The following is a 26571-nucleotide window of genomic DNA, read 5'->3' as shown; positions in this document are numbered from 1 at the left end:
TCTTTGTCCTCTTTCCTTAGACAATGTAACCCAAGCAGTGTCAGGCAATGCTGTCCCTTCTCTGACCACCAAGTAACGCTTCCCTGAGATCACTTTAGCTTCCACATCTGGCTGAGTGAAAGAGTGACGCCCGTCAGCCTCAGCCTCCCTCCGTGCGAGAGTGAGCCTCTACGTGCACGAGGGAGTCCAGAGCTGACTGAGAGTGCCTTGGGTGCTGCCCTTTCTAAAAGCGAAGGGGTTTCTTGCAGCTCTCCTTGCAAAGTGAGTGTGTGGTTTCACACGTGCATGAGCTAGCAGGACGGCTTACGGCCACAGAATGGAGATGGGCAAATCCCCTCTCCTTCTCCCCGGTGCAGTGTCCTGCCTCCTTCCTTGTGCCGGCTTTTATGCTTGCTGGCTCTCTCTGCAACCCCGTTTCACTCTCTAAGCTGGTGGAAAGCTCTCTGCTCTTGTGGGTGCGTTCCCTGTCTGCCTGGGCAGTTAATGTGGCTCCTAAGGAGCTCTAAAACGTGTGCAGGTCAGGGCAAGGGAAGGCACAGGGATACAGGAGCAGAAGGAAGGAGCAGATGGAGAGATGGGGGCAGCAGCAAGGCCTCTCTTTTGGTGGCACTGAAGTGAACCTGGTTTGTGACATCACGTCTGCAGCTGCGACTGACCGTATCTGTAGCTTTTCCTTCAGTAAGCCCGTAACATTGTTGGCCTTTGAATCTGACTTTCATGTACTACATGTCAGTCAACGGTGACATCCCAGAACACTGACTTGGCTGGATGTGATTCTGCTCAAACATGTAATTTCTCAACTTGTTCTTTCTTATTTATTTTCTGGAGCTTTTTAATGCAAAACTCACTCTCTGACTCGTGCCGCCTTGCTTGACTTGACTCCAGTGTCTTGGGCTTTTTCCCGTGTTGTTTATCCTGTCAGTACCCCTGCGTCCCTTTTTGTTGGTGATCTCGTAGGCATCAGAAAAGCAAAGGATTCTGCTTTTGCTCTGCTGTGAGATCCAAACCTGTCCTGAGTGCCCTTTTGTTAAGGAAAAGAGCCGCAGGAGGTGGACGGGAGATTATTCACGGCAAAGGGATGAAAGTTCTGTCAATCTGAAAAATGTCGATGGCTGTCAGGAGCCTCTTTTTGCATTTTCTTCTCTATTCACAGTGAAGAATGCGAGACCTCGCGGCTCAGGTAACGAGCAGCCTGCTGCAGTTTCCCCAGGTGACCATTCAGGCTCTTGGGGAAGATGAGCTCACCCGAGGGTCTGTGCTGCGTGGGCGGTTTTCCAGAGGTGAGCCTTTTCCTTGAAATTGGGTCTTGCTGTGAAGTTGTTACTGCCTGGAGGTGACCTGAGGCACGGGGTCACAGCATCAGCTGTGTCAGGTTGGTGCTGCTCAGGTGCGTCAGGTTTTGAGAGAACAGAAAGGATGAACTATGACAAAATGATGAAAAATGTTAACATTAAAACATTAGTAGAGTTAAACTTTGAAAGGACAACAGCCTGCGCCAGTCTTGAGCTATTAAAATAACACGGGCAAGTCAGTGAGCCCTCCTCAACTTCTAATGGAATGAAAGGCAGTTTTCAAAAAAGTCCTGGTGTGGTTTTGGGCTGTATTTATTGGTACCATCATAACATCCCGTGCAGAACTAGTTCTCCCACAGTGTTAGAGAGGCAGCCTCCCCTGCTTTTTCTTTCCTAGCCTGACTAAAAACAGAAGGAAGAGGAAAGCCCTGTTAGGCGCTGCAGCCAGGTTTGCAGAGCATTTAATGGGACGCAGAGGAGTGTCCCGGGAGAGCTGCTGAGAGCGGCTGAGCAGATGAGGTAGCTGACTTTGTCGGTGATCTGAAGGTAGAGCCGGGGGCCTGCCTGGGTGTCCGGGCTTCTGCTGAGACCATGTAGAATCTCTCTGTGTGACTGTAAGTGCAGTAGTTGAGTTAATACTCCCTTTGTGTTGGAAGTAGTTCAGTGAAACTAAATGTGCTAACTTCTCTCTGTGATCAGCGCGTGTAAAAGTTGAAATTGGCTCCCGCAGTGCCCATTTTGAGGTAATTCCTTGTTGAAGTCCAAATCCCTGCCCAAAGTAGGCGTGTGTCGAGCAAAGTTAGTCAACTAGAAAAGAATTGGCTGAGATTTTGCCATATTTGAATTATGCTTTAGGAGTTGTATTCTCATATGTATTTAGATGATTTCTAGCAAAACCAAGCTGAATATGGTATAAAGACTAGAGACCAATCTATTGTAATCTTTATCCCAAACAAGCAGAATTCTTCAGTGCAGGAATGACAAGTCCAAATGCAAAATAATAAGGTGGTTCATTTTACGATGCATTGGTTGAGGATTCAGTGGGTGATTTTCAATAATCGACCCGAATTCGGTAAGCCTCTCTTGCTCTGTGAGGTACTTCTGTTGAAGCAAAGGGGCAGTGATTGTGATTTTCCCGTTGTTTTCAACCCTCTCCTGGGAGTTTGCTTTAGCCAGCCTTTTCTCTTCTTCCAGGGAGAGATGGGCTGGCCTGGCTGGCGTGTGGCCCTCAGCTGGAGGTCGTGAGCGCTGTGACGGGAGAGCGGCTCTCTGCACACCGTTTCAGTGGAGCCCGTGAGCAGCCTCCCACCATCCGCGTGGTGAAGGAGGTTTCCTGGCAGACGGGAACGGGGCTGCTGGTTGGCTTGAGAGAAGCAGAGGGAAGTGTTCTCTGCCTGTACGACCTTGGAACATCGAGCGTGGTTACAGCAGTAGTTCTGCCAGGAAGGGTAGGTGCTTTTTAATGGGGGAAACGTTGTCAGGTGCTGCATAACGCTGTTTCAGGAGCAGCTTTGGAGCGTCTCTTTGCTAGGACGTCCATTTTCTCTATTGTGTCATCATCCTGTCACTGCAGAGTGTCCAGTCGAGAGCACCTTGATGTGAAATTATGGGGTTAACGGTACCGTTATCCTTTGAGTTTGCTGAGAGAGTCAAACAAGTTTTCTGGTTTTACAGTAGAGCACGTAGTTACCTCATTCTCCACTTTGACAAAAAGGCCTTGAAAACTACCTTTTTTTTTTAGCCAGAGTGACAAAGAACTCGTCCTCACCCTGCCTTTCAAGTGTTGGTAACATACATGTCCTGAATGGTTCATTATGTCAGAAATACTGTCTTTAAAACATCTCAGACTTCCATGGCTGTGCTGTAGCTGACTTCGGCACATTCCCAGGAGTCTCGGACTAGCAAGCAGGTGACTTCAGAGCAAAGCACATTTTTCTGTTGACTTAGGATGGGAAAAAACAGGCTTCACTGCGTTACCTGGCAGGTGGTTACAGACTGACTTTCAGCCTGAAGCCCTTGAACCTCTGCTTATTGCATATGGTGCTTGTGCCGGTGGGATACTCTGGTGTAACGTTGCTAATTTTCCCTGCCTTCTCTAACCCATAAACTCAAATGACGTCCTTTCCCCTCGGCTCCTTATCTGAGTGTAGACAAGAGTCACCTTAAGGTAATGGAACATCAAGGTTCCCTCTGTCTTTACCACCTTAGAATCTGCGACAGATAAATACTTCCGTATTACTCAGCTTTCCAGAGCGTGGTTTGGTTTGACTTGCTAGAATCCAGGCGGGGTTTGTTTGTCTGTAGCGCTACAGTGTGACTGCTGGCAGTGAGCGTTTGTGTGGTGGTGATTTCTAACGAGCTGAGCTGGGTTGGTGCTCCGCTGTGTGGGTTTGCCGATCGTCCTGATAAATCTCAGCGTTTGAGATGGAAAGGCAAGCTGTGTGCTGACATAGACGTGCAGTCATTCAGACTTGTAAAAGCAAATCTGAATTGAAAACATTAATGGTATTAAATTGGTTTATAAGGGTTGCATGTTTCAGAGCTCTGGAATGGTATTTTCCCCACTCTTGCTGGTTTGTGTGAGGCAGAAGGGCAGCATGCAGAGTCAGGGAGCTGAGACAGGATTTCTGCGTTCCTTCCCAGAAGGAGCTGGCAGCAGTGTAGGAGAGCGTGCAAAGCCCAGCAACAGCCTAAGCATCTGTGTGTTATCTCAACAGGTTTTTTTCCATGCTAATTTCAAAGCACAGCACTATACCAGCTAGAGTGAAGAACATTAACTCTATCCCAGCTGAAACCATGACAGAAACAATATAAAGTTGTCTCAAATACTGCGGGCACTTCTAGGAGTAGAATTCTTGTGGCCCAGGGGAAAGGTAAATTCTGTAGCAGATTGCCAGGCAGCGCAGTCACAGCAAGTGCTTGACACGGGAGAGGAGAGAACTTTGGGGCTTCGAGGTTTGGTCAATTTTTCCCCACCTCTGGGGAGAAAAACCCAATATATTAAAAAAAAGGACTCCTTGTGGTGCTCACTGCTCTGTTCCGTTGTCGTGTAACAGGTTGCTGTTGATGTAAAGCTCCCTGGTGTCACTGTGTGACATTATGCAAGGAGGCTGAAGGGCAGCCCGTGTTCTTTTGTTGTGGAGCCTTAGTGCAGGAGCCCTCACGTGCTGGTGTCTCTGCTGGAGCCGTCAGGGCTGTCCCGGGAGGGGCTGCAGGTGCGGAAAGGTCTGTCTTCATCAGGGCCTTGTACTAAAGCTGCTGGCAGGCGGCTCCGCGTGTTACAGAGCAGCGTGCGCGTCTCCTCAGCCGGAGCTGGCTTTTGGCGAACCAGCTGCTGGGCTTTTTGCCGCTGTTTCGGCACTGAAAACTTTTCTGCTTTCCCTGGTTGCTCTGTTGATTCTAAATGAGGACTGGTGTAACTTTCCCTAAGCTGGTATCTCCCTTCCGCTCTCTGTAACAAGACTCCCTTGCCGTGGCAGCGGTGTGTCTCCCCTGCAACTTGGCCGCTGCCGCGTCTGACTGAGAGCCGAGATTTGCCCTAGTACCTGTTTGGCAAAGAAGGCGTGGGCTGTATCCCAGTGCTGACGGGCTGGGGGCCGTGGGAGAGCGAGAGTGAGTTTGGCCTTTCTTACTCCAGTCCCTTAAATACGGTCAAGTTTCTTGCATTTAACGCATTTTCTGTGTTGTCTTTGAGTTAATGGTTTCTAAGTAGAAAATGGAACTTGGTAAGCTGTGATAATAGACTGCACCATTGCAGTTGGAGTGAGCTCAGCGAAATCCCTGCAGGAAACCCCGTAAACGGAAGGCAGTAACGGATTTTTGTACAGGACATTTTTGGGGGTTGGTTGGTTTGTTTGTTTTGTCTGGATATAATTGGGATCAATGCTGTGTTTTTAAGTCTGAGAACCCTGTATTTACTTTCTTGCTTCTGATGGGCTGATTCTGGCTTCACTTTTGAGTGATTTCTATCAAAGCTCGTCAAAGAGCTTAAATACTAACTTGTAGTTTTCCTGTAGGTAACTGCTGTAGAGCCCATAACTAACCCCGGAGGAGCCAGCGCGAGGCCTTGGCACCTGCACCGGGCTCTGCAAGGGTTTTGTGGCGTGGCAGCGGTGGCGACAGATGTTGGTCATCTGCTTGTGGTGGACCTTGGTTTGGATGATCTCTCTTGCAGTCAGAGGGAGAATGAACCATCGGGTGAGCTTGCGGTTTCTAAACTTGAACGGAAAAGTAAGAAAACTTGTGTCTTTTAAATCAACAACACGCATCCCACTTTGAAGCTACTGCTGTGCAGACGTTTATGGCTGCTGATGACAGGTGGCGGTTTGACATCGTCTGGCCCTGAAAGGATTAAAAATGGGAGTGGCTTCATACTCCTCCTAAGGTTACAAATACCCCCTCCCACCAGGGTCCCTCTGTCACGGTGATTCTCACCAGTGAGGGGTAGGAATCTGACCATCCGAGGCGGTGCAGCTGCCTGACAGGAAGGTGTGTCGGACGTGCCCTGTTTCCTGGGAATGTTCTTCTGCTTCTGTTCATTGACTTGGGGCAAAGTTGAGGCTTGTTTTTTAAAGTAAATATGCCTTACCAAAATCCCTGCATTTCACCAAACGGAACCTGTACTTGGTGTACTCGGATTGCATATGCTGTTTTTGCTCTTACAAGAGTGGCCTCGGGAGCTGGTGTCACTTCAAGTAGCTTCACCATGAGGCCCAAACTGCTGATGTGCAGAGCCCAGGAAGAATTTGTCTATGGAGGTTACGCTTTCACCTGGTTTTGAAATAGGAGCGAGGATACCTGTCCAGTCAGAGAGTTCCTGTGTGCTCTGAGTGCGTACAAAATGGGAAGAGCAGACAAAGTATTGCATCAATGGGTATTTTGCCGGGGACGGTAGCATTAGTTTATACATGTTGTCACGTCAGTGTTTCAAATGCAACCTGAATGGCATAACGCATTCCTTTATTGTGTGGTTTTGTGCGTGTAGCTCTAGTAGTTGTCACCAGAATTGCTGCTGGAGTTCCACTAAGAAGAGAAATGGTGACCGGGGAAGGGAGACATCTCTGCCTTCAGTTACAGTGTCCTTCAGGAACAGCAATATCGACCCTGTGCTACATCAGCAGAAGCAACCAGCTCGCCGTGGGTTTTTCCGACGGCTCCCTGTCACTGTGGAATATGAAAACTCTGCAGTGGGAGTAAGTCGGCCTTTGCACTTGGTCACGCCTGGAGGTGCAGGGCTCTCAAGGCTCTGCTTGAGGAGGAAGTCTGTTAATTTAAAGAGCCCTTTTTCAGGGAGGGAAATGTGGAGTGTAATCTTGGCCTGTTTAGGAATCCCCTTCTGAAGTAACCATTGAGCCATACCTGGATTCAGTGGGCCGCCTTCTGCCCAGCGGGCTGGGATTGTTCTCCTTATTGTGCCCGTGGGCTGAGGAACTGCGGAAAGCTCCCTTCTCTGGGTTCTGTCAAGCAGTTAGGGTGTGAGAGAGCTGCTTTCCATAAGGCAGTTTGTTCCACCAGCAGTATTCAGTGACAGCAGGAGTTGTGTGTGTTTCAATGAAAGAGATTGTAGACATTATTTCTCAGAACCAGCTCCTGCAATGAGGGCACCCATTGAAAGGCTGAAGTATGTTAATGATGGGATTGTGGTGATCATATTCTTCAAAGCGTCCCGGTTGAAAGGAGTGAGACGTGAAGGATCAAGAGCTGATCTGTGGCTGAAAAGACATTCTCTCCCACATTTCAGTCTCGACCAAAAGAGGGGACTGACCCATGCCAAGGCAGCGATGCATGGGAATGAAAGTCTGCTTGGAACACTTGGAGGGGGAATAAGGGTCATGTCAAGGGATAAGCAACAGAGAAATGAGGGAGATGATTTCAGCTCTGCCAAAGAGCAATCCCCCCTGGAATATCTGACCCAGTTCAGATCGGGATTCACTTAAGCAAATCTGCAGTGACTCACCGGGAACTATTGGCGGCATGAATAGAGAGTGGAGGGATAGTGAGGTGGCAAGAATAGATTGTGAAGGTGCAAAGAAGGTTCAGAAGTCTGGAGGAGAAAGGCTTTAGATAGTCCAAGTAAAGAAACAAGACACTACTGGTGTTTGGCGCTGTTTTCAGCTTGTGCAGAAGAGAGGCTGCATTTTCAGTTCAATATTGAAGCAGGCGACAAGAGTAGGAAGAATCTTTTGCCTGGCAGCTGAAGGAATCTTTCATGTTCCTGCTCCGCAGGCAGAGGAGGAGATAAAGCCAGGTTATTGCCCGTGATGGACAGTAATTTCCTCACCTCGTGGCTGTTGCATCAAAAGCAGTCGCTCCCGTGACTCCCTTGTTTGAGACGGGAGTGTGACCTTCTGTGCCTTGAGGAGAAGCACGTCAGGGGCTCTTTGCTCAGAAGATGCTTCTCCCCTTCTACAAACAGGCAGGGCCACCAGGCTCACCTGCTTTCTGTTTTTGTTAACCCTGCAGGCACCACTGTCAGCTTGAAGGAGGAAGGATTCCTGTCTGCGCCGTTACTTTTCAAGAGCCTGAGCACGATCCTCGCAACTGTTGCTACTTGTGGGCTGTTCAGTCGACGCAAGAAAGGTGAATAAAAGCTTACTATCGGCCACTGATTTTTTTTTTTTTTTGAGTATTTGTTCACCTAGAGTTGACCCACGTGTATTTGTTTTGTTGAATTAGCCGTGCAGGAGATTCTCTCCGGTATGGAAGGGGCTGACGGTGCGATTTGTACAGGATGTAACAGGGATGGAGAGGGACCTACTAGTTCCTCCCTGCTGAAAGGCAGCAAAGCGACAGTGGCTCTATTTCTGTGCTGGCATTCTTCAATGGCTTCCTTTGTTTCCTGATGACTGCTTCATGATTTGCCTGATATTCACACCGTGGTATGAAAATACCATGGAGCGCAGTGGAGGCTGCAGCTCCAGAGCACTAACGGTGCGGATCCACCAGCCTGCTGCCCCTAAAGGAGGAGGTGACAGCATGGCCGGTTCCCTGGTGCCAGCCTGAGCCTTGGTGAGCCAGCTCAGCTCGGCTGGCAGGGAAGGTGCTCAGCAGCCAAGTCGGTGGTTTCCTGCTGGGCTAATGACTGAAAGGAGGGTGTGGAAGGTGCCGTGTGTGCAGGAGAGGGACTGGAGCTTTGGTGGGAAGGGAAGGGGAGAAAGATCTGCCCCTCTCGGCATCAGCAAGCTATTTACTCAGCTCGGCTGCTCATGGAGTGGCAATCTTTTTCAGTTTGACTGTAAAGCAGTTTTGATTGCGAGCTCTTCAATGCCAAGAACTGTTCCCAACCATTTTTATTCCATAGAACATCTTGAAGCTTCCAGATTGTATGGGTAGCCTTTGCCCCAGAAGCTGTTAGTGTCCAAATTTCCTCCTTTGTGTTTTAGCGGCTAAATGTGACCAATTCTTAGGTTTTGGGAAGGGCTGTTTTTCTTTTCAGCGAGACAGTGCTATTCAGGAAACCTCAGCCTAGACCTAAGGAAAGGGTAACGAGGACTATAAAGCAGCTTTGTAACCAAATGTCACCATTTGTACCTTTTCCAGTGAAGGCGATGCTGTGAGTTTACATCTGTTGCAGTTAGCGTTCGCAGACAGGAGGCGCTTGGCTTCAGGACAAGCCATGTACGAGGTAAGACGTGCACGTCTGTGAAAGGATGGAAAGAGTCCTTTTCCCTAAGGGAGTATCAGTGAAGTTGGCAGGGGGAATATTGACCATGACAATTCAGAGATGACTTAAAAAGAAAGAATCTTTTGCTGAGTCTTCCCGGGCACGGCCTTTGTCCATACTTTTTGAAAAGAAGTCGTACAATTTCATACCGCCGTGTCGTGTGTTCCAGCCAGGGCCGTCTGCAAAGAGCCCGTATAAATTCAGTTCCTGAAGAGGCAGCAGCTTTTACAAAGAAAATGATTCTTCATTTAAACACCAAGTGAATGGCCTGTAGGAAGAGAAGACAGGGCTTTGAGTAGCTCTGTTTAACCAAACTGCAGAGTTGAATAAGGTTCTGTCTGTCTCCCTTCCTTAAAACACGGGCGTACAGCTTTATTCTGTTCCGGTCTTCAGGTTTAAATTCTTGTTTTCCCTTTGAGCTCTGTCAGCAGGACTTCACAGGACGCTCACCTGCAGGGTCTCTTCGGTGCTGGTCCTGAAACTTCGTAGCTCTAAAGAGAACTCTTTCTACTTTTTGGCTGCGTTACCTACGAACTCTGCTCTTGAAGCCAGCAAAATACGCAAATACAGTAAAGAGTGGTCTGATTTGGTCAAAAAAGTATATGTAAATTTTTAGAAGTGGCTCCAAAGAGGTTGTGTTTAAAATAGAGATGAACTAGCCTTACCTCTCTGTTATCTAACAGATAGAAGACGCGTTTTTAGAACGTATAATTTTATTCAGTGTTACGCCTGAAACCCTTGCAAAATCTTTTTGATGGGAAAGTAATCTTAATTCAGAGCATGTCTTTCCTGTTGAGGTGCGGTAGGAGAGGATCTGTGCTCTACAGCCTTGATATTTATTAGTAGTATTTCCTAGAATGGTTAAGAGAAAGCTTGCCTGTTCTCAGAGTAGGTGAGTTAAATGTAACATATCAGGTCATACGAGAATGGATTGTCTCATGCCAGTTCCTTCTAGAGCTCTGAAACTTTAGGAAACTTGGGTAGAATGAGGTACAAGCAATTTTTTTATTTTCTGGTAGGTTTTTGGAGATTTTTAGCTGCTTAGCTTTTGGTTTTGTTTGGTTGGTTTTTAATTGTAGAGCTGCTCTTTGTCCACAATCCACACACCCATGTGTTGTAGGGTAGAGCATTTGACCAAGTGCTGTATTTGGAAAGACAGTATTTCAGTCAATGCTTGCTTAGCAATTGGTGGTCTCAGAGGTTCCACACAATCCTGCTGGAGTTTCTGTAGGTCTCAAAGTAGTTGGCTGACTCTGTAGGAATTCGTGCCCCTAAACGCCTTGCCCACGTGCATGCCATGTCCGCCGGGTTGTTTTGCTGTTGGCTGCACTTGGTGAAGGCAGGGAGGCATATTTCACCCTTTAGTCCCTGAGGAGGTGAGAGGAGGAGCTGGCAGGAGCTGACGTGGTTTGAGAGAAGAGTGTGACTCAGTAAGACGTTCTCATGGCTACTCCCGAGGGATGGGCTTTCACTCTAGCGGTGTGTGCCTATAGATAATGCCTCGCAAGAGAGCTTTGGCTGCTGGAAGGCCGTGACTCCTCTAACTTCATCAGTTCTGTGATCAAGTCATGGAGCAAAGCGCTTTGCATGCCTATGTATGGCATTATTTCAGATCTCTCTTTCTAGATAAATACGTAGGTTTGTGAAGAAACCGGGATGGTGCAAGGAATTCTGCAAAACACATTTAGAACCAGTAATGCGAGGGAAATGCTCAGTTCTGAAAATGTGCAAAGCTTTTACGACCAAACTTACCCGTTACGGTTTGACACTCAGTTCTCTTGCTTGTCAGCTGTAGTTTCTCTTTGCCATCAGATTAAGCGCCTGGGAGAGATACAGTACAATATGCAGGTTCTATTAGACATAGACATTCTTTCCTACTGAGGTATAATGTCTGCTTTTCTCTCAGAATGACCTTTCTCTCGCCTGTGATTTTTTCCGCAGGGTTTGGCATCCTGTGTTGAAAAGTACAGTTTGGATCTGACGGGTGGAGCCTTTCCCTTGAGAGGGCAGGGCAGCAAGGCCAAACTACTCAGCTGTCAGGCTGTAGAAATCTTTCCCAACTGCATTGACAGAGAAGGCAGCGTTGATGAAGGTTTGTTCCTGATGCCCGTGTTTGGTTGTTCTAAACTAAATGGCTTTGGCATCCAAGCAGTGAATGCTGTTCCATACCCACAGCCTGAAAGTCTTCAGTATCTGTATAGACTAACTTCTTGGGCTTATTTCAAAGGAAAAACTGGGTGCTTAGGTTCTGTGGGACTTGTTAAAATAAACCCTATTTTTCCCTTCAATGCTTGCTGACATGCTGTAGCGATGTATGGTGGGGTCACCTCTATAACACCTGTCAGTCATTTTATTCCTCCAGCTCTCGTCTTTGAACAGTAGGATCATCCCCTCCATTGCTTAGGAATGTTCCCTCAACTTTCTTTTTTCCCCTCTTCCAACCTATGCCTGCACCTGCATCCAGCTGGCGGCCGGTCACGAGTGCTGTTCCCCAGGGCTCGGTCCTGGGGCCAGGTCTGTTTGATACCTTCCCCAAGCACCTGGATGAGCCGGCAGCGTGCCCGCGTGGCCAGGAAGGCCACCAGCATCCTGGCTTGTATGAGAGATAGTGTGGCCAGCAGGAGTAGGGCAGTGATCGTCCCCCCCTACTCGGCAGTGGTGAGGCTGCACCTCGAATCCTGTGTTCAGTTTTGGGCCCCTCACTACGAGAAAGATACTGAGGTGCTGAGTGTGTCCAAAGAAGGGCAGCGAAGCTGGTGAAGGGTCTAGAGCACAAGGTTTAGTTGGGATCTTAGGGAAAATTTCTTCACAGAAAGGGTTGCGAAGCATTGGAACAGGCTGCCCAGGGAAGTGGTGGCGTCACCATCCCTGGAGGCAGTTAAAAGACGTGCAGACGTGGCGCTTTGGGACAGGGTTTAGTGGTGGGCTTGGCAGTATGAGGTTTACAGTTGGGCTTGATGATCTTAAGGGCCTTTCCCAACCTAAATGATTCTACGAGTCTATGATCTGCCTGTGCACTTTGCCCTCTCTGTGTCTAATAGGTTCCTACACCTACAAGCTCTTAAAGCAATAGCTTCTGGCTTCCCTTGTCCGGATCGACAGTTAAAACTCCTCTGGTGTCTTTCATTACCTTGCAATAATGAGATGTGCATCTCTGGGTTTGCACATCCAGTGATGCTCTGAGCACATCTCTGAGCCGGCTGCAGTGATAACTTTCACAGCCTTTTGTTTGGGTGTGTGAATGCCCTTCCCTCTCTTCTTACTGGCCTTAACTTATGTCTGCTGTTACAAAGACGACACTGGCGTGACTTTCTAGGCTATTTGTGTTTATTAGCTTTGTCTTAGTCCTGAAGAGGCAGCTTCCACCTCTTTTGGGGTGCCATCCTCTAACAACAGCGTGTCAAAATCTAATGAAAACCCCTTTGGATTTTCTCCACCTGTGGCATGATTCTGAGGAGAGGGCCTTCTAAAACCTTGTCAAAAACAACCAACAGGCACACCCACCAAAAAACCCAAACCAAAACCAACAAAAAAAGCCCTTTCGGTCCCCTTTTCATGAAGTCTGAGGCATGGAAAAATGCCTGTCATTTTTCTGATGGCTCCTCATTAGCTTTTATCCAGAAACTATTCAAGTTGTATGCCCACATGAGCTTCTGTTGGATGTGGGTTGAGGTTAGAAAGGAAGCTGGCTTCTGATTTATGAAACTACTTGACATCTTCAAAGGCAGTTTCAGCGGCTCACACAAGTGAAAGGGCACAGAAGTTCACGATGACACGCAGTAAAGCGTGGGAGGCTCCCTGAGCAGCCCTGATGAACTCAGCAGAGAACAGAGACCCATTTTGCCAAATGACCTGTCTCCTGGTTCCCTGCTCTGTCAGGGTAAAGGATGCACCCCCCACTTTGCTCACATCTGGAGAATGCCTTCTCCCCAGAGACGACAGACCATGCCACTTCTTGAGAGAACCCGAGTGTAACATGGTCAATGTTTGATGTTAAACTCTTTGTTCCAACCTCCTGTTTGTTGGGGTTGGGTTTTGGTGTTTGTTTTGTGTGATAATTGTGTTCTTTCATTCTGACTGTGCTGGAAAGGAGCTATTCGTAACACCCGTAATCGAGTCGAATCTGGAAATTAATAATGCCAGCTGAGTGATCAAGTGTATACGACAAGAATTTGTATGCTTTCTAAAAGCAGCAATGTATGTTTTCCTAGGGTGGTGGGTTGTTTTTTGGTTTTTGTTTTTTTCTAACCATCTTGATGCACTCTTACTGTATGGGAAACTTGATTACCTGACAATTGTGTATTGGGTTTGTCTTAGGACGGATACAGGTTGAACTTGCAAAGAGGGGCAGCATGACTGAAACCTATCACAGAGGTGATGCTATGGTGTACATTTTTAAAATTCTTCTTAGTCAAGTGTTGTGTTTCATGAGTGACGTAACAGAATGAAGCCAAACTAGAAAGTGATGTTTTGAAAATGTCAGATAGATTGTATTTTCTCCCAATAAGAAACAATGTCTTGTCTTTTCCAGTCATATCTCCTGACACCAGTGTCTCCGTCTTCAGCTGGCAAGTGAACACACGCGGCCAGGGAAAACCATCTACTTATTTGGGTGTATTTGACTTTGACTGCTGGTATGAGGCTCAAAAGCCAGGCTCACTAAGGTAGGTTTTTATGAAGCTGGTTTCAGTATCCCTCCCCATAATTCACTGGAAACTCGGCGTTTAGCTTCTGCACTTGTTTTCTTTCAGGCCAGAAGAATCCCTTCAGGACTGCCCCTATTTTGCACTGTGGTCACTGGACGCTGTGACAAGCACGACTGCTCCAAACCTCCTTCTGGATGTTGTGGTGCAGGAGCGCAGCCTAAGCTGGAGAGTTCCTCCTTCTTACCCACAACCTGAGCTGTGTTTTCATCCAAGCACCTATAATTTTGGTAGGTATTACACGGCTTTGAGTAGTGATAAGCTTAAACCGAGCTCAAATGCCATTTATTGGTTCTCCTGGTCACTGTTTGTCACGCAAAAACCCAACCAAACCGAAACACCCCAACCCCCCACCCACCCAACTGTGATGACGTTGTACTGACCAAGTGTGTGCTGTTGTGACACCTGCCTGACAGGCGGCTGGGTCTGGGGGTTGGGTGCTTCTGTAACGCAGCCCGTGAGGTGGTGCTGGAGATCAAATGAAATGACTCTGGGCTGAAGCTCAAAGCGCAGCACCTCGATAGCCCCGGAGGTAAAATTTCTACACTCAGCCATTATTTTTCTAAAAAAGGCTGTAAGTGATGTCATGAGGAAAACGGGTACTCAGTTGTACCTTTCCAGAGGTTGCTGTGACAAAAATGTAAACTGGTGCTACCATCACGGTGAGAGTATGGAATGTTGTCCAACGTTCGTTGTCTCTGCAGATGGCACGTGCCTGCTGAGCTCTGGAGTTGTTCATGTGACGTGCAGCGGCTTCCAGAAGGAGGTGAGCTTTTACTGTGTCTTTATGGAGAATGTCAAGGGATGGAGCTTTCCTAAGCTTTCCATGGCGCTGCTTTCGGTGTCAGGGACCATTTAATGCTCCTCCTGCCCATCCACACGCGTAACTGCAATTGTACCCTGCCAGTTTTATCAAATGTAATGTTTGAGGTCCCCTCTTGGGAGTGTAAACCCACCGTTGCCTCCCGTTGAAGCACGATCAGGGACTGAATGTCTAGAAAGGAAGAGAGCGCTGCTGTAGGAGCAGGAAGAGAAAGTCGGGGAAAGCTGTTCCTTCTCTCTCATCAATGAGTGCAACTGCCTGCGTGGTCCTGAGTTCGGGTTTTGATCCCTGATGAGCTGGGAAAAGAGGACAGAATGGAGAAAAGGAAGCATCGTTCCCTCAGAACAACCTTCAGGCAGAGGAGCACTTGGTAGGAAGGGGAGAGCAGTCTTTCCCTGCCCTCATCTTCCTCTCTACTGGATTCCTCACCAGATCTGTGGGGGTGCGTTGGGGCAAAGAGCACTTGTGCACAGTGTGGTAGCTAACATGAACGTCTTCGCAGGTTGGCCTGGCCCATAGGCTGTTTCTTTTGCAAGCCTGATGTAGGCTCTTCCATTCAGATTGGGTGATCTGATGTCAGCTCCACGTTGGAAATAATTGGGAAATGCAGAAATTTGTCATACCCTTTGCTGAATTGAGACTAGATCATTCAGAGGCTTGTTAGGGATTTGAGCAAGAATTGCTTGTGAATGTGAGTAAGACAAATCTCAGAATTAGGGGCAAGAAGCTTGGTTTGGGGTTTTGTTTGCCACCGTAAGTCGTACTCGGTGTGTTTCCTTGTCTGAGACTGGTTTTCAGAAAAAGATGGAAATCTGATGTGTGTATTCGAACGTGTAGAAATGGCTTTGAATGTGATGATTTTATTTAGAAGGGAAAGATACTTGTGAATGTGCTTAAAAAGCCAAAGAAAGAAGCAAACAAAAAGCAAAAGCCCTAAAAAGGACAATTTGATGAGGGCTCAGTCTTGGGCCCCTCGGGACAAGAAGGACATAGAGTTGCCGGTGCGTGTCCAAAGAAGGACAACAAAGCTGGGGAAGGGTCTGGAGAACAGGTCTCATGAGGAGAGGTTGAGGGACCTGGGGTTGTTTGGCCTGGAGGAGAGGAGGCTGAGGGGAGACCTTATCGCTCCCTGCAGCTGCCTGACAGGAGGCTGTTGTGAGGTGGGGGTTGGTCTCTTCTCCCAGGTCACTAGCGATAGAACGAGAGGAAACGGCTTCAAGCTGCACCGGGGGAGGTTTAGGTTGGATATTAGGGAAAATGCCTTCACTGCAAGAGTGGTCAGGCCTTGGAAGAGGCTGCCCAGAGAGGTGGGGGACTCACCATCCCTGGAGGTATTGAAAAGACATGTAGACGTGGCACTTGAGGCCTGATTTAGGAGACATGGTAGTGTTGGGTTGACAGTTGCACTCATTGATCCTGGAGGGCTTTTCCAACCTTAAGGGTTCTATGATTCTATGTTTCTATGTTCATTTCACCTGGAAGAAGTACCAGAACACCAGCTGCACTAAGCTACTCCTTAACAGTGCACGTCTGTGCCTGCCTGTGCTTTGCCCTTCTGAAGGATCGCCACGGCATTAGAACACAGTGTTTGAAGTGCCTAAAACTGAAACCTATTAGAACATCAATGTTTCACTTCTTTTCTGTCATTTTGGGAAATGACAACTTAATGTTTGGGGTGTCGTAACTGCTTCATGTCTTCATAGCCTGGAAAGCTGCTTGATCTTGGCTTCACTGCTTCCATGCAAACGTTGCAGAGTTCTGTTTGTTCTGTCCCCTTCGCGCATTCCTGATGGCAAACTTCTCTGCACCCCATGTGCCATGGGTATAAGCAGGGCACGTTGCTGGGAATAGTTAATTGGAACGCAGTAAATTGAGAGGATAATGCAGAGGCATGCAAATAAAGATTAGAATTAGCCTTTGGGAAGTTGATGTGTCAGGGGAAAAATTCCATGTGCTCCTCACAGCAACAAGCAGCCCAGCCTGTGATGCCTGAGTGAGTGTAGGGTTAGAAACAAGCACTTACTGTTGGTGGTTGGGATGTTGACAGCAGGTGGGATTCTCCTTTGATTTCGCCTGTTACTTTTAGGAGGAGCAGTTAGACGCGATCTTGTCAGCTGCTGCCCAGACAGGTTCTGTAGGGCTTCTGACTGGCTGCATTAAGCTTTGGACATCTAAAGGTAAGACTTGTTATGTTTTTTTTATGTTGCATGGTTTCTTCGTTTGGAATTCTTGATTCATTTCTTTTTTGTTCTCTCTTTTTAAAGAGCAGCCAAGTTCTGCTGCTAATTTACAGTTTGCCCTTGACTGGACATGGAGCAGGGTGATCTATACACAACACGAATTTGATGACATATGTGAGTACTAGTGCAGCCATGCTGCAAACCTAGAATCAGTCTTTCCAGCTGAGCTCATTCAGTGATCTGCTGGTAGATGGTCTTGCCCGCAGATCTGGAAGTGCACTTTGAAACTCTGCAATGGCTCTGTAGGCTAACGATTTCATACCTGTTCTTGAAAAGGTGTTGCGCTGTTTGACGGCTCCTGCAGCTCCACTGACCCGCAGAGGTTACAGGCTCTGCAGCACCGCCAGTTGCTTTTGAGCAACCTTAGCACAGTCTTGAACTGTTTTCTAACAGAGGCACAAGAGCTCGCCGGAGAAGGTTTGTCACAGTATTTCTAACTCTCTGGTATGTCTTATGAAGATTTGGAACGATGCTGGGGCTGTAATTGTGGAAAGAGGAGCTTCTGTTGGTTTTGCTGATTGGCAGAAAGTCAAATGTAGCGGGGAGAAGGGGCTTAAATGGAGGGGTTGGGGCTGCCACTTACCGCGCGTTGAGCTCAGGGCAAGAGTTTGTTGGGGAGCTGGTGCGAGTGGGTGGGGAGGCTGCGGTCAGCAAGGAGCTGTGCAAGCACCCGGCTTGAAATTACAGCAACGGGATGTGGCACTGTGACAAATACTCCCTTTGATTGTCAGCTAGCAGTGCGTGATTGCATGCAAATATTGGATTGGAAATGACTAAAATCAGAGAGGAAGCCTAAATGAGTAACATGTAAAGTGAGTTGCCTGAGTTTCTGTAGCTGTTTCTATTAGAACTTGTTCCTGGCATATTGAGGAGAAAAGAGAAAATCCCTTTGCTAGAGTAAACGTCTCTGCTACGTGAAGAACAGGTGCCTTATCCATGAGTGGATTTAGTAGTTCCAACTTCACTTTTTTTTATTAAACCTTTAGTGAATCTTCTTCTTTGTAAGGGTTGCTTGTGATTGTGGGCTTTTACTTCAGAGAAGGACGTGATACGGAGTGAAAAATGCACAGGCAAAGATTTCTACCGTGTTATTTTTCTACTTTCTCTTTAGTGCAATGAGGGGAGCTTTATAAAAAACAAAAGAAATTGCACACCAACAGTCCTCTTAAGCTTCTTTTCATGTTTTGCAGACTTGACAAATAAGCTGGCGGTGACCAGCCTCGCAGCTTTGTATGCACGAGTGGTCCTCTGGTTCTGTGGGTCCCGCCTCCTGCCCGAGGGCTCAGGTAAGCCTAAACTGTCACGCGTCTGTAGCAGTCAGTGCTTCCTATGAACACGTGCTTCCCCATGGTTTTGTCAAGGCTTCATCAATACCAAGTCGTGCCCGTTCAGTGACAGCAGATGCTGAAGTTCTGCTGCTGAAATTGAGATTTCACTGTTTTTTCAACTGCGTCGTGTAGAATGATGGAAGCAGTTTCTTTCCGGGGTGTTTCTCAGAACCAGCACTAAGCCTCTGAGGGAGGGAGTTGCTCGTGCCCACAGCTTGAAATCTTTGGGATTGTAAACAAGTAACTCCTAAAGCACCAACACGGGAATGCTTGATTTTACAGTAAAAGCCTGACGTGCGTGTTTTGAACTTTTTAGGGATTGTTTGAGGAAAAAATACACCTTGGAAATAGTTCATCATTTGGATGGGTTATAAATCCTATTGTCAGCCTTAACTGTCTTACGCATGTTCACATGACATGTTTAAAAACCCATTCCCTTTGAGAACTGGGGGTTTTTTTTTAGAGTGAACTTCAGCTGACACTACATGTTCTGGATGCTACATCACCTGTAAGCTTGAAATGGCACTTAGGACAAGGAGGAATTGACTCCTGTGTCGTAGGTCTCTTTTAGCAAAGGCAGAAGGAGGCTGGGCTTCTTTCAAAGTCGGAGGCTGGCCTGTGCTTTTGATGCTTAGCTTGTGTGTTCTTCTGTCTTTTTAGTCAAAAACTGTAGGTTGAAAATGTGATATGACTTCTTTAACTTACTTCTTATTTATTGCCTGTAGGTGATGAGATGCGTTTCTCTAGACCTTTCTACAATTATCCTCTGATTCGGAGCTACTACGCTGGTCATCGACAGCAACTGGAGCGTTTATCAAGGTAGGACGTGCAGGAAAGCTCTAGAGCAGTTCCACTGCAAATTCAGAAGCGGCAGCGAGTGGCTTTTCCATCAGCAGCTGTATTTGCTACGCTTCATGCATTTGCTGGCAACACTCTTGACTGGAGTGATGCGTGTGTCCTGCTGAACAGAGAGGTTCCTTTCCCGTGTTGAAATGTTGATATATACCTCTGCTTAGTGCCCTTTGTTGGTACCATCATTGTTTTGACGTGCACGTAATTCATTGGCAATTCTGTGTCATTTGTTACCACTGGAAAAGGTCGTGTGGTGAGGACAGGATCAGTCACGGCCAGGTCAGCAAGGCACGGCCTTTGCAGAGCAATTGTTCTGGGCACAGAAGAAAGCGTGTTTTAGGAAAAAAATAAAACAAAACAAAAAACAAAGCAAAAATAATCTCTCTCAATGACCAGTGATAGATGGCGATAAGGGGATTGGCCCAAATCTCCTACTCCCAAGCACCGCGGTGTCGTTGAAGGAGATGGGCAGAGTCACATGCAGCTGGCACGGCCAGCGCTCTCCTGGCTACTGGATAAAAGCCCCTTCCTCACGGGAACTCCCTTTCCTGGGCTGGCTCACGAGCATAATGGTGATGCGCCTTGGGTTAGGTGAGAACAGATTTTTCTTTGGCAACTGTTCTGTAACCTAAAGAAAGTCCTCAAGTAGCCGTGGCTGTGGCACCGTGAGCAAGGTGCAGCAGGAGGAGTCCAGGTGGAAGCTGCTCTATGTCAGGCGCTGGCTTTCAAGCTCCTCTTCCTGCGCGTCCTTCTCAGGTAACTCTCGTACAGGCTCACGGGCTCCTTAGAAGCACCACCTCCAGCGTGCTGCTTCTGCTCGTCCTCCTCGGGAAATGAAAGGCTGGCGTCGCAGCCCGCAGGAGCCTGCGATGGGCTTCTGAGGAATGCAGTGTTTCACAGGCCAGCCCTCCGTCACTGTGATGGCACGTGCAGAGGCGCAAACGTGCTGCTTCAGGTGATACCAGAATTCAGCTGCGGGCTCAGCTTTCTGACCGTGACTGTTTTTCAGTAACAGAAGCGAGGTGCTGAGACCAAAGCCTGACATTGCCGTGCTGTGGTCTCACCGCTGTGTGTGGGAACACTCCCGCTGGGGGCATGAGGTTTGGGGTAGCTTTGCTCACACTGCCCTTGTATTACAAGTAATGCGGCACAAAAGAAAAACTGAAAACTAAAAGGTCGCTGCAACTTTCCCCTTAATAAGGGAGCTTTTTGGATTCCTATTTGGAGCTCCTTTAATAATTCACTAGGATCTAATGAGCACCTTTCACCTGACTCCGAAATTTCTTTGCAGTCTACTTCAAGTCATGATCATGCCTTTGTCTGTTTGTTCCTTTCCTGGAGTCGTGGGAGCTTTAGCTGGGTTTGTTTTGGCTGGAGGAAATCTGTGACACCGAGAGGCTGCAATTAGTGTTTTCCTCTGTCAAATCCTCGCTACGTTTTGTTCCAGAGGCAAATGGGACTCTGACTGCCTGATGATCGATGGGATGGTTTCCCAGTTGGGAGACCAAGTTGAGGAGATGTGGCAGAGAGAGGAAGGAGGAACTGGGAAATACCCACCTCCTAGTTTACAGGTGAGTGTTGTGTTCCCTGAAAACAACCACCACCACCACAAACCCCAGCCCCAGCCCAGCCCTCCCCCAAAGCCAATGATTTCTCAAAGAGAGGAGTTTTAAAAAGCTTCTACCTTTTCATTCCAGGCACTGCTGGAGCTCTATTTGCTAGAAGGCGTTGAAGAAAGCCACAAACATGCAATCGTATCCCTTGGAGTTATTTCTGTCACACCTCCAGTATACGCGCATCAGGGGTCTGAAATGTCTGTCACCTACGCGTTCGATGCATTTTCTAATTTGTGCCTCAAACACACGGCGGATGAACACGTGTAGTTGAGAATTAAGTCGCAGACAGAAGCATTGTTTGATTTCTTTGTACTGTGGATTGTTTAGGAATTTTTAAAATGTTTTGTTGCAAAGTCTTTTCTGATGTGAGAAAACAGGTTTACTAAGCAATGTTAAAGGTAGAAAGCTCCCCTAGATTGTCTCAAAATGTAAACTGTTTTTCATTTCTGAAGCACCCACAGCTGTAGCAAACAGCTGCTTCCTCGAGCGATGCACTAGAATGTGCTGCTTCAGAGCAAAAGGATTTCTGACAGCGGTGTACCAGGACCTGATGTTGCTGAAATCATCCATTTTCCAGCACAGCTAAGAGGGCTTGCTTTTGTGCTGTTACAAGTGCGGGCACACAGAATAATAGAGAGAGAGAAGGGAAAAGTCATTGGGCAGAAACTGAACTTTTAAGCTGCCGAAATACACTGTGTTGCTTTGGCTGTGTGTTGCCTGACCCGAGAGGGGAGCCTAGAGAGCAGGGGCTTTAAAGCTGTTGCACCCCGGAGCTCTCTGATGAGAACAGACCCCCCAAAACAGCTGTCAGAAAGAGAGAGTGACACTGCCGATGAGTGATCCACATACTGGTTTAAATCCAGTTTTAATCATGCAGAGCTAAGCTGTGCTGTAAGGACACCCTAATTTCAGTTGTTTCATATATGCTGGAAAGGAGGGAAGAAACCAGCTGTAGAATTTGTTTGCTTTAATAATCAAGCATTGGCCGTTCTCGTGTTTTGAATGTCCAGCTGGTGGCTCCAGTGACTAAAGAGGGAGCCTGTGTTTCCAACGGAACTGTTTAAATATCGAAAGGCAACCTTTCTGAATGCCTTAGAGAAATCAGAGAGTCTGTCTTTCTGGTTATTTATTCAGAATGCAATTTTGTTGTTAGGGCCTGACTATCTTCAGGTTGCAACAGCATAAAATGGCAAGACTAATACATGAGTATTTTCTGCGTCCTACCACTATGATATTCTTATTTCCTTTTATTATCTATTAATATTCTATTAACAATAGTAATAATGTTATTTCATGTGATAAATTGTTGGTCTTGCAAATCTATTAGCCTTAATTAGATACTTGATATCAGACAATTTACTTGCTGCTAGACATCACGCATCCCTTTCCGAACAAAACAGAACCTTCCGTCGACTCCTTCGCAGCTGCCTTTGCCATCCCTTCGGGCCTTGTTAAGCTTATTCGAGGTTTTTGGCTTCTAGACCACAAGGACTATGAAGTAAGCATGTGACAGTTTAGTTGGGCACACATTGCAATACAATGCTATGATCTATCAAATGATGTAAAAACCCTGGTGCTTAGCTGATACCAGGTGATAAAACATGGGAAGCTTCTTTTTTGTAATGCTGCTTCAGCAGCACCTTCAGCAATACGTGATGGTCTGCAGTTTGGTTTTAATTACGTTGAGAGGAAATGGATTAAGACAATGAAGAAGTCAGCGTTAATGCTTGACGTGTGACTTGCCAAAGCCGTCTGTTCAGGTTGTTCTCAGCAGAGCAGTCGAGCGCTTTCTCAAAAGCAGTGGTTTGGGGACTTTAACTATTCAAACTGCCATCCTGGCAGCAAGACTTGAGACAGAAGACCGCAAAAGTGACTCTTCAATCTAATTCATGTTCCCTCTGATGCTGAAGGTTGTTCTTTGCCTGTCACAATGTTAATATAACCTGTTTGCCTGGGAGAATGACTTGTCTTTATGAGAGGTGATGTTTGCCTACGGAGATTTGGTTATCCTGGCCAGGTGTGAATCACTCCTGTCAAAGGACTCCCTTTGTTCTGTACGGCTCACGGAATATCTTTTTTCTGCAGACACTTCAGCATTTATATTTACCTGTCCGGTACCAAGCCCTTCATTAGTCACCATCTAAGTTTATTCAACAGAGATTCACCCTCACTGAAGACACTTTTGAATCGTTTTGTTGTGCGCGTGTGTGTCTCTATATCTTAAGAAACCTGATCTCTACCTTCTGCAGAGCTCCCTGGCCCTGCTGCTTGAGCCAACTGCAACCAAACCTGTGTCGTGGCAAGACGTGCGAATTCTTCAGTCCCTCATGTGCCAAGGAGAGCATAGGCGAGCCCTCAGATACACGCAGGTGATGAAGCTCTCGGCCTCCAGCTGTAGCGAAGTGCGGCTTTTCCTCACTGTGCTGTTGTCCAATAGGTAAAGAAATATCTGCCACCATTTTGGCACTCAAATACTGTGAGAGGTGGAGAACAAACACTAGAAATCACAATCCCCTACACTTCCTTTGAACTTTGAGCACAATATCTGGGGGGCATCTTTTTGGTGATACCATTAATATGCCTTTACGTCTCACAAAATTAACTACAGGTGCATAGTGGAGGCTTGGGCTCTGCTGCAGGAGCACACCACTCAGTTAAAGGAGGAAGAGCTATTAAAAGACATGTATGACATCTGTCGGGAGATGGGACTAGTGGAAGACTTCCTGAGGCTGCCTTTCACAGACTCTGAACAAGTAAGTGTGGGCAAGAGGAAAATCTGAACCCCGTCTTTGCCAAGAGAAGAGGCAGGGTCATCATATATGTTTTAAAATGTGTTATTTCTCATAGAAGTGTTTGGAGAAATTTTTACGGACTCATGAGATTCTTTTAGTCCGGCACCTGCAGCGTGCCAACTGTACGGCAGCCCCACAGCTGAACCAGGCGATGAACGTTCATCTCATGGTAAGCGTAAAAGTTCTGCCAAGTGTGCAAGGTTCTCTTAGGGGTTACTAACTAGATTTAACAGTGCTCAATAAGAATCCTGCTTTCTTTATCACACCCTTCTTTGAAATACTTGCAATAAGCATCTGCACCTTTCGTTACAGCTGAACCTAAAAGTTGAACAAAAAATTTCACTTCTCCAAAGCGACCCTGTGAAGTTGGAAATTCTGTGTTCCAGGCTGTTGTTGGCTCCACGTCAAATAGTTTGTTTGTGTCTGAGGATTAAATAAGTGTCGTGGTTTAGCCGGCAGCTCAGCCCCACACAGTCGCTCGCTCACTGCCCCACTGTTAGATGGGGGAGGGAATCAGAAGGGTAACGCTCGTGGGGTGGGATAAGAACAGTTTAATAATTAAAATTAAAAGAAACAACAGTAGAAATGCAATGTAAAGGAGAACAACGAGAGGCGCAAAGCCCCGCGGGAGGGGGGAAGGGAGGGGAGAGGGGGAACGAACCGCCGAAACAAACCACACGCGCCGCAGCCGCCCACCGACCCGACGCCGCGCCGCCTCTGCGCTGCCACTGCCCGCCCTCAATATACTGGTCATGGTGTCACATGGTATGGAATGAACCTGCCATTGGCCAGTCGGGGTCAGCCGCCCCACCATGGCCCCGCCCCTCCCAGCCCCGCCCCCCCGCCACGCGGCAGAGCGCGGGAAGCCGGAAAGGCAGCCGCCCCCCACGGTGAGGAGAATTAACCCCTTCTCATCCAAAACCAGCACAATAAGTATCTTTCCTGTCAGCCACTCTTACCATTCAGATATTCAGGGACGTACGTTATGTAGGAACGTTTGGATGATTGGAGGTTGTTTGGGTCACTGTGGAATGAAGAGTGTGTTGTATGTCATCTCTGGTATCTTGCAGGCAACTCTGGGTGCCAACCCACAGGCAACGTTTGCATCATGGGTTGTTCTTTTTATTATTTCCTCAAGCTATAGCGTGAGGTCTGAAATTCCACAGCTTTCGTTTTACCACTTTTTGGACAGAAAGTCTTACCTAACTTCTGAGTCTCAACATAGGCAGGTCAAATTCTGTGTTATGGGAACTTCTGTTGTGGTTCTGTGATCCATCTGCTGCTTTCCAGAACCATAGTTTCCCAGGGAAGCAAACTTGTGGGGTGGTTCTGGAAGGTTGAGGTCCTGCGTTTGAAAGCTTTCATCCCGGGGGAAGGGGTGTGTAGGCAGCTTTCTCTTCCTCATTTTAATCCTCACTTCCTCTTGTCCAACGTAACCCACCGCTGCCCTGGAGATTCAGTCACCTGGGGCAGCGGCGTTTCAGGAAAAACAAGGGAAAGGCACTATTTTGTCAGCCATGTGAAGCTTGTGGGTGCTGACAAGCGTGTCAGAATGAGGTTCTGCAGGGTGCCGGCATGGTTTTAACTTAAAGTTGTAGGTTCTGCTATTATTCTAGTCTTCCTTCCGCTTGGCTAAAAATTCCGGGTGAAGCTGGTGTGCGCTGATGGGCAGAACTGGCTGCCGCTCTGTGCAGGGGGTGTATTTTACTGCACCTGTAGAGGAAACATATTCCCTAATTCATAGCTCCGTGCTATGAACTTCTTGTAACATTTAACTTCTTGCTTTACGCTTCTCGTTCATCAGAACGACTGTGCTCCTCGCTGGAGACAGAGAGCAGTTGCCAGACATTCTCTCTCAGCCCAGCACGGCAAGACCCTTCCTAGAGGTCAGAGGCAGCTGGCTGTAGAGAGAGCCAAGCCTTACCATCTGCCTTCGTCCGGACCAAGAGAAGGTAATTTTTAGGGGGGGAATATAACGCACAACTAACCATCGCTTTGATTGCACAAGGCTGATCGTTTTTCCCTCGTGCTTTACAGCTGCAAGACCAAAGCCAATCTCGACAGTAACAAAACCAGCTAATGCAGGAAATGTGGATCCAAGGGCACCTTTCAGCAGTCGTGTGTTGGCCAAAGTTAGAGAGTTATGGGTAGGAAACGAGCAGAAACCCAGTTGAGAGAGACTTTTTCTGTTATGATAATGTTTGCTATGCAAAATACATGTGTTTATATTATGGTAAATGTGTTTAGAGAATTTAAGATGGCTAAAACTAAAACCCTGTTTACCATCAAGCTATTGGTGTACACATCTTGCTAGACTTGATTGTGTGATCAAATAGTGATCTCTTCCCACTTGCTGACACATTTCTGCTTTGTTTCTGCCTCTTTTACTTAAAAATAGGCAGAACGATAAAGAGCAGGAGAGAGGCCAGTAGCTGTCAGATGAGTTTCCTACAGGTGGTGTGGCCAAATCAACCCCAGTTCTGGTATATTTGGCCGTGAGGGCAATGAAGGTCAACTACTGCCCTTCTCTGCTGTCCTTTTGCCATGAGAAAAGACCAAGGCCTTGGGCAGATCGTACTATAAGGACATGCCCGGCGTGCAAATAAGGCCGCAGATAACTAAGTAGTTTAATCCCCCATCAGAACCCCTTCTCATGGAAGATGACTCTCAGGGTTGTCAGCGCACTCCATTTATTTGCTGCAATTCATCCCTTCCCATGTAACCAACCATAAATAGCTTCTGGTGGGGAAGAAGCAAGCTCCAGGCAGAAGCCAGCCCATAGCCTCTTGTGAGTTGTTAGGCAATGCTTGTAACGTCTTAGCCTAGGCCAGTCGGAAAATGCTATGAAATAATAGAATTTCTCGTAGTAAGATTGCATTTGTTTCTTATGTTGTTGGTACTTTTGTCTTCTGTGCAAAACTTGCAGGTTTCCATCGCAGGAATGCTGTTCTCACCAAAGCAGTCACGATAATGAGTGCCTTTGAGATGCTCGGAGAGAAATGTTCTGCGGTTCCTTCTGAATTACAGCTGTTCCTCAAATAAAAAGCGTTTCCCAATGCACTGTGCTGTGTGGGTGACCCATACGTGAGGCAGAGGGAAAAATGCAGGTGACGGTTCCTGATGTGCCTGTTGGTTCAGGTCACTCACTCCTGGGCCGTGCATCACCCGGCATGGCTCAAGAGCAGGCTTATCCCACAGCAGCCATGGGTGTGGTGTGCCTTGAGTTGAACTTGGTTTAAACCCAGACTAGACCACGACTTAT

The 26571-nt window shown here is 47.4% G+C and overlaps 1 protein-coding gene across 1 annotated transcript; it reads left to right on the top strand.

The window, feature by feature from the left end:
- Positions 1 to 1159: 1159 nt before the first annotated feature.
- Positions 1160 to 25468, top strand: LOC135317497 (protein ELYS-like; the record flags this gene model as incomplete). Its single annotated transcript, XM_064473790.1, has 23 exons — positions 1160 to 1280; positions 2487 to 2740; positions 5309 to 5489; positions 6277 to 6484; positions 7755 to 7871; positions 8832 to 8916; positions 10897 to 11047; positions 13487 to 13619; positions 13707 to 13888; positions 14363 to 14424; positions 16568 to 16658; positions 16746 to 16835; positions 16998 to 17142; positions 17892 to 18007; positions 18775 to 18868; positions 20349 to 20472; positions 20599 to 20655; positions 21869 to 22015; positions 22767 to 22954; positions 23126 to 23270; positions 23365 to 23478; positions 25114 to 25261; positions 25347 to 25468. Coding segments are annotated over exons 1-23 (3075 nt in total), but the record flags the coding sequence as incomplete, so codon positions are not given.
- Between the last annotated feature and the right edge of the window lie 1103 nt (positions 25469 to 26571).

This window comes from Phalacrocorax carbo, chromosome 26 (assembly GCF_963921805.1).
Source record: "Phalacrocorax carbo chromosome 26, bPhaCar2.1, whole genome shotgun sequence".
Lineage (NCBI taxonomy): Eukaryota > Metazoa > Chordata > Aves > Suliformes > Phalacrocoracidae > Phalacrocorax > Phalacrocorax carbo.
The sequence above is the reverse complement of the archived record's forward strand: the minus strand, read 5'-3'. Positions and strand labels throughout refer to the sequence as shown.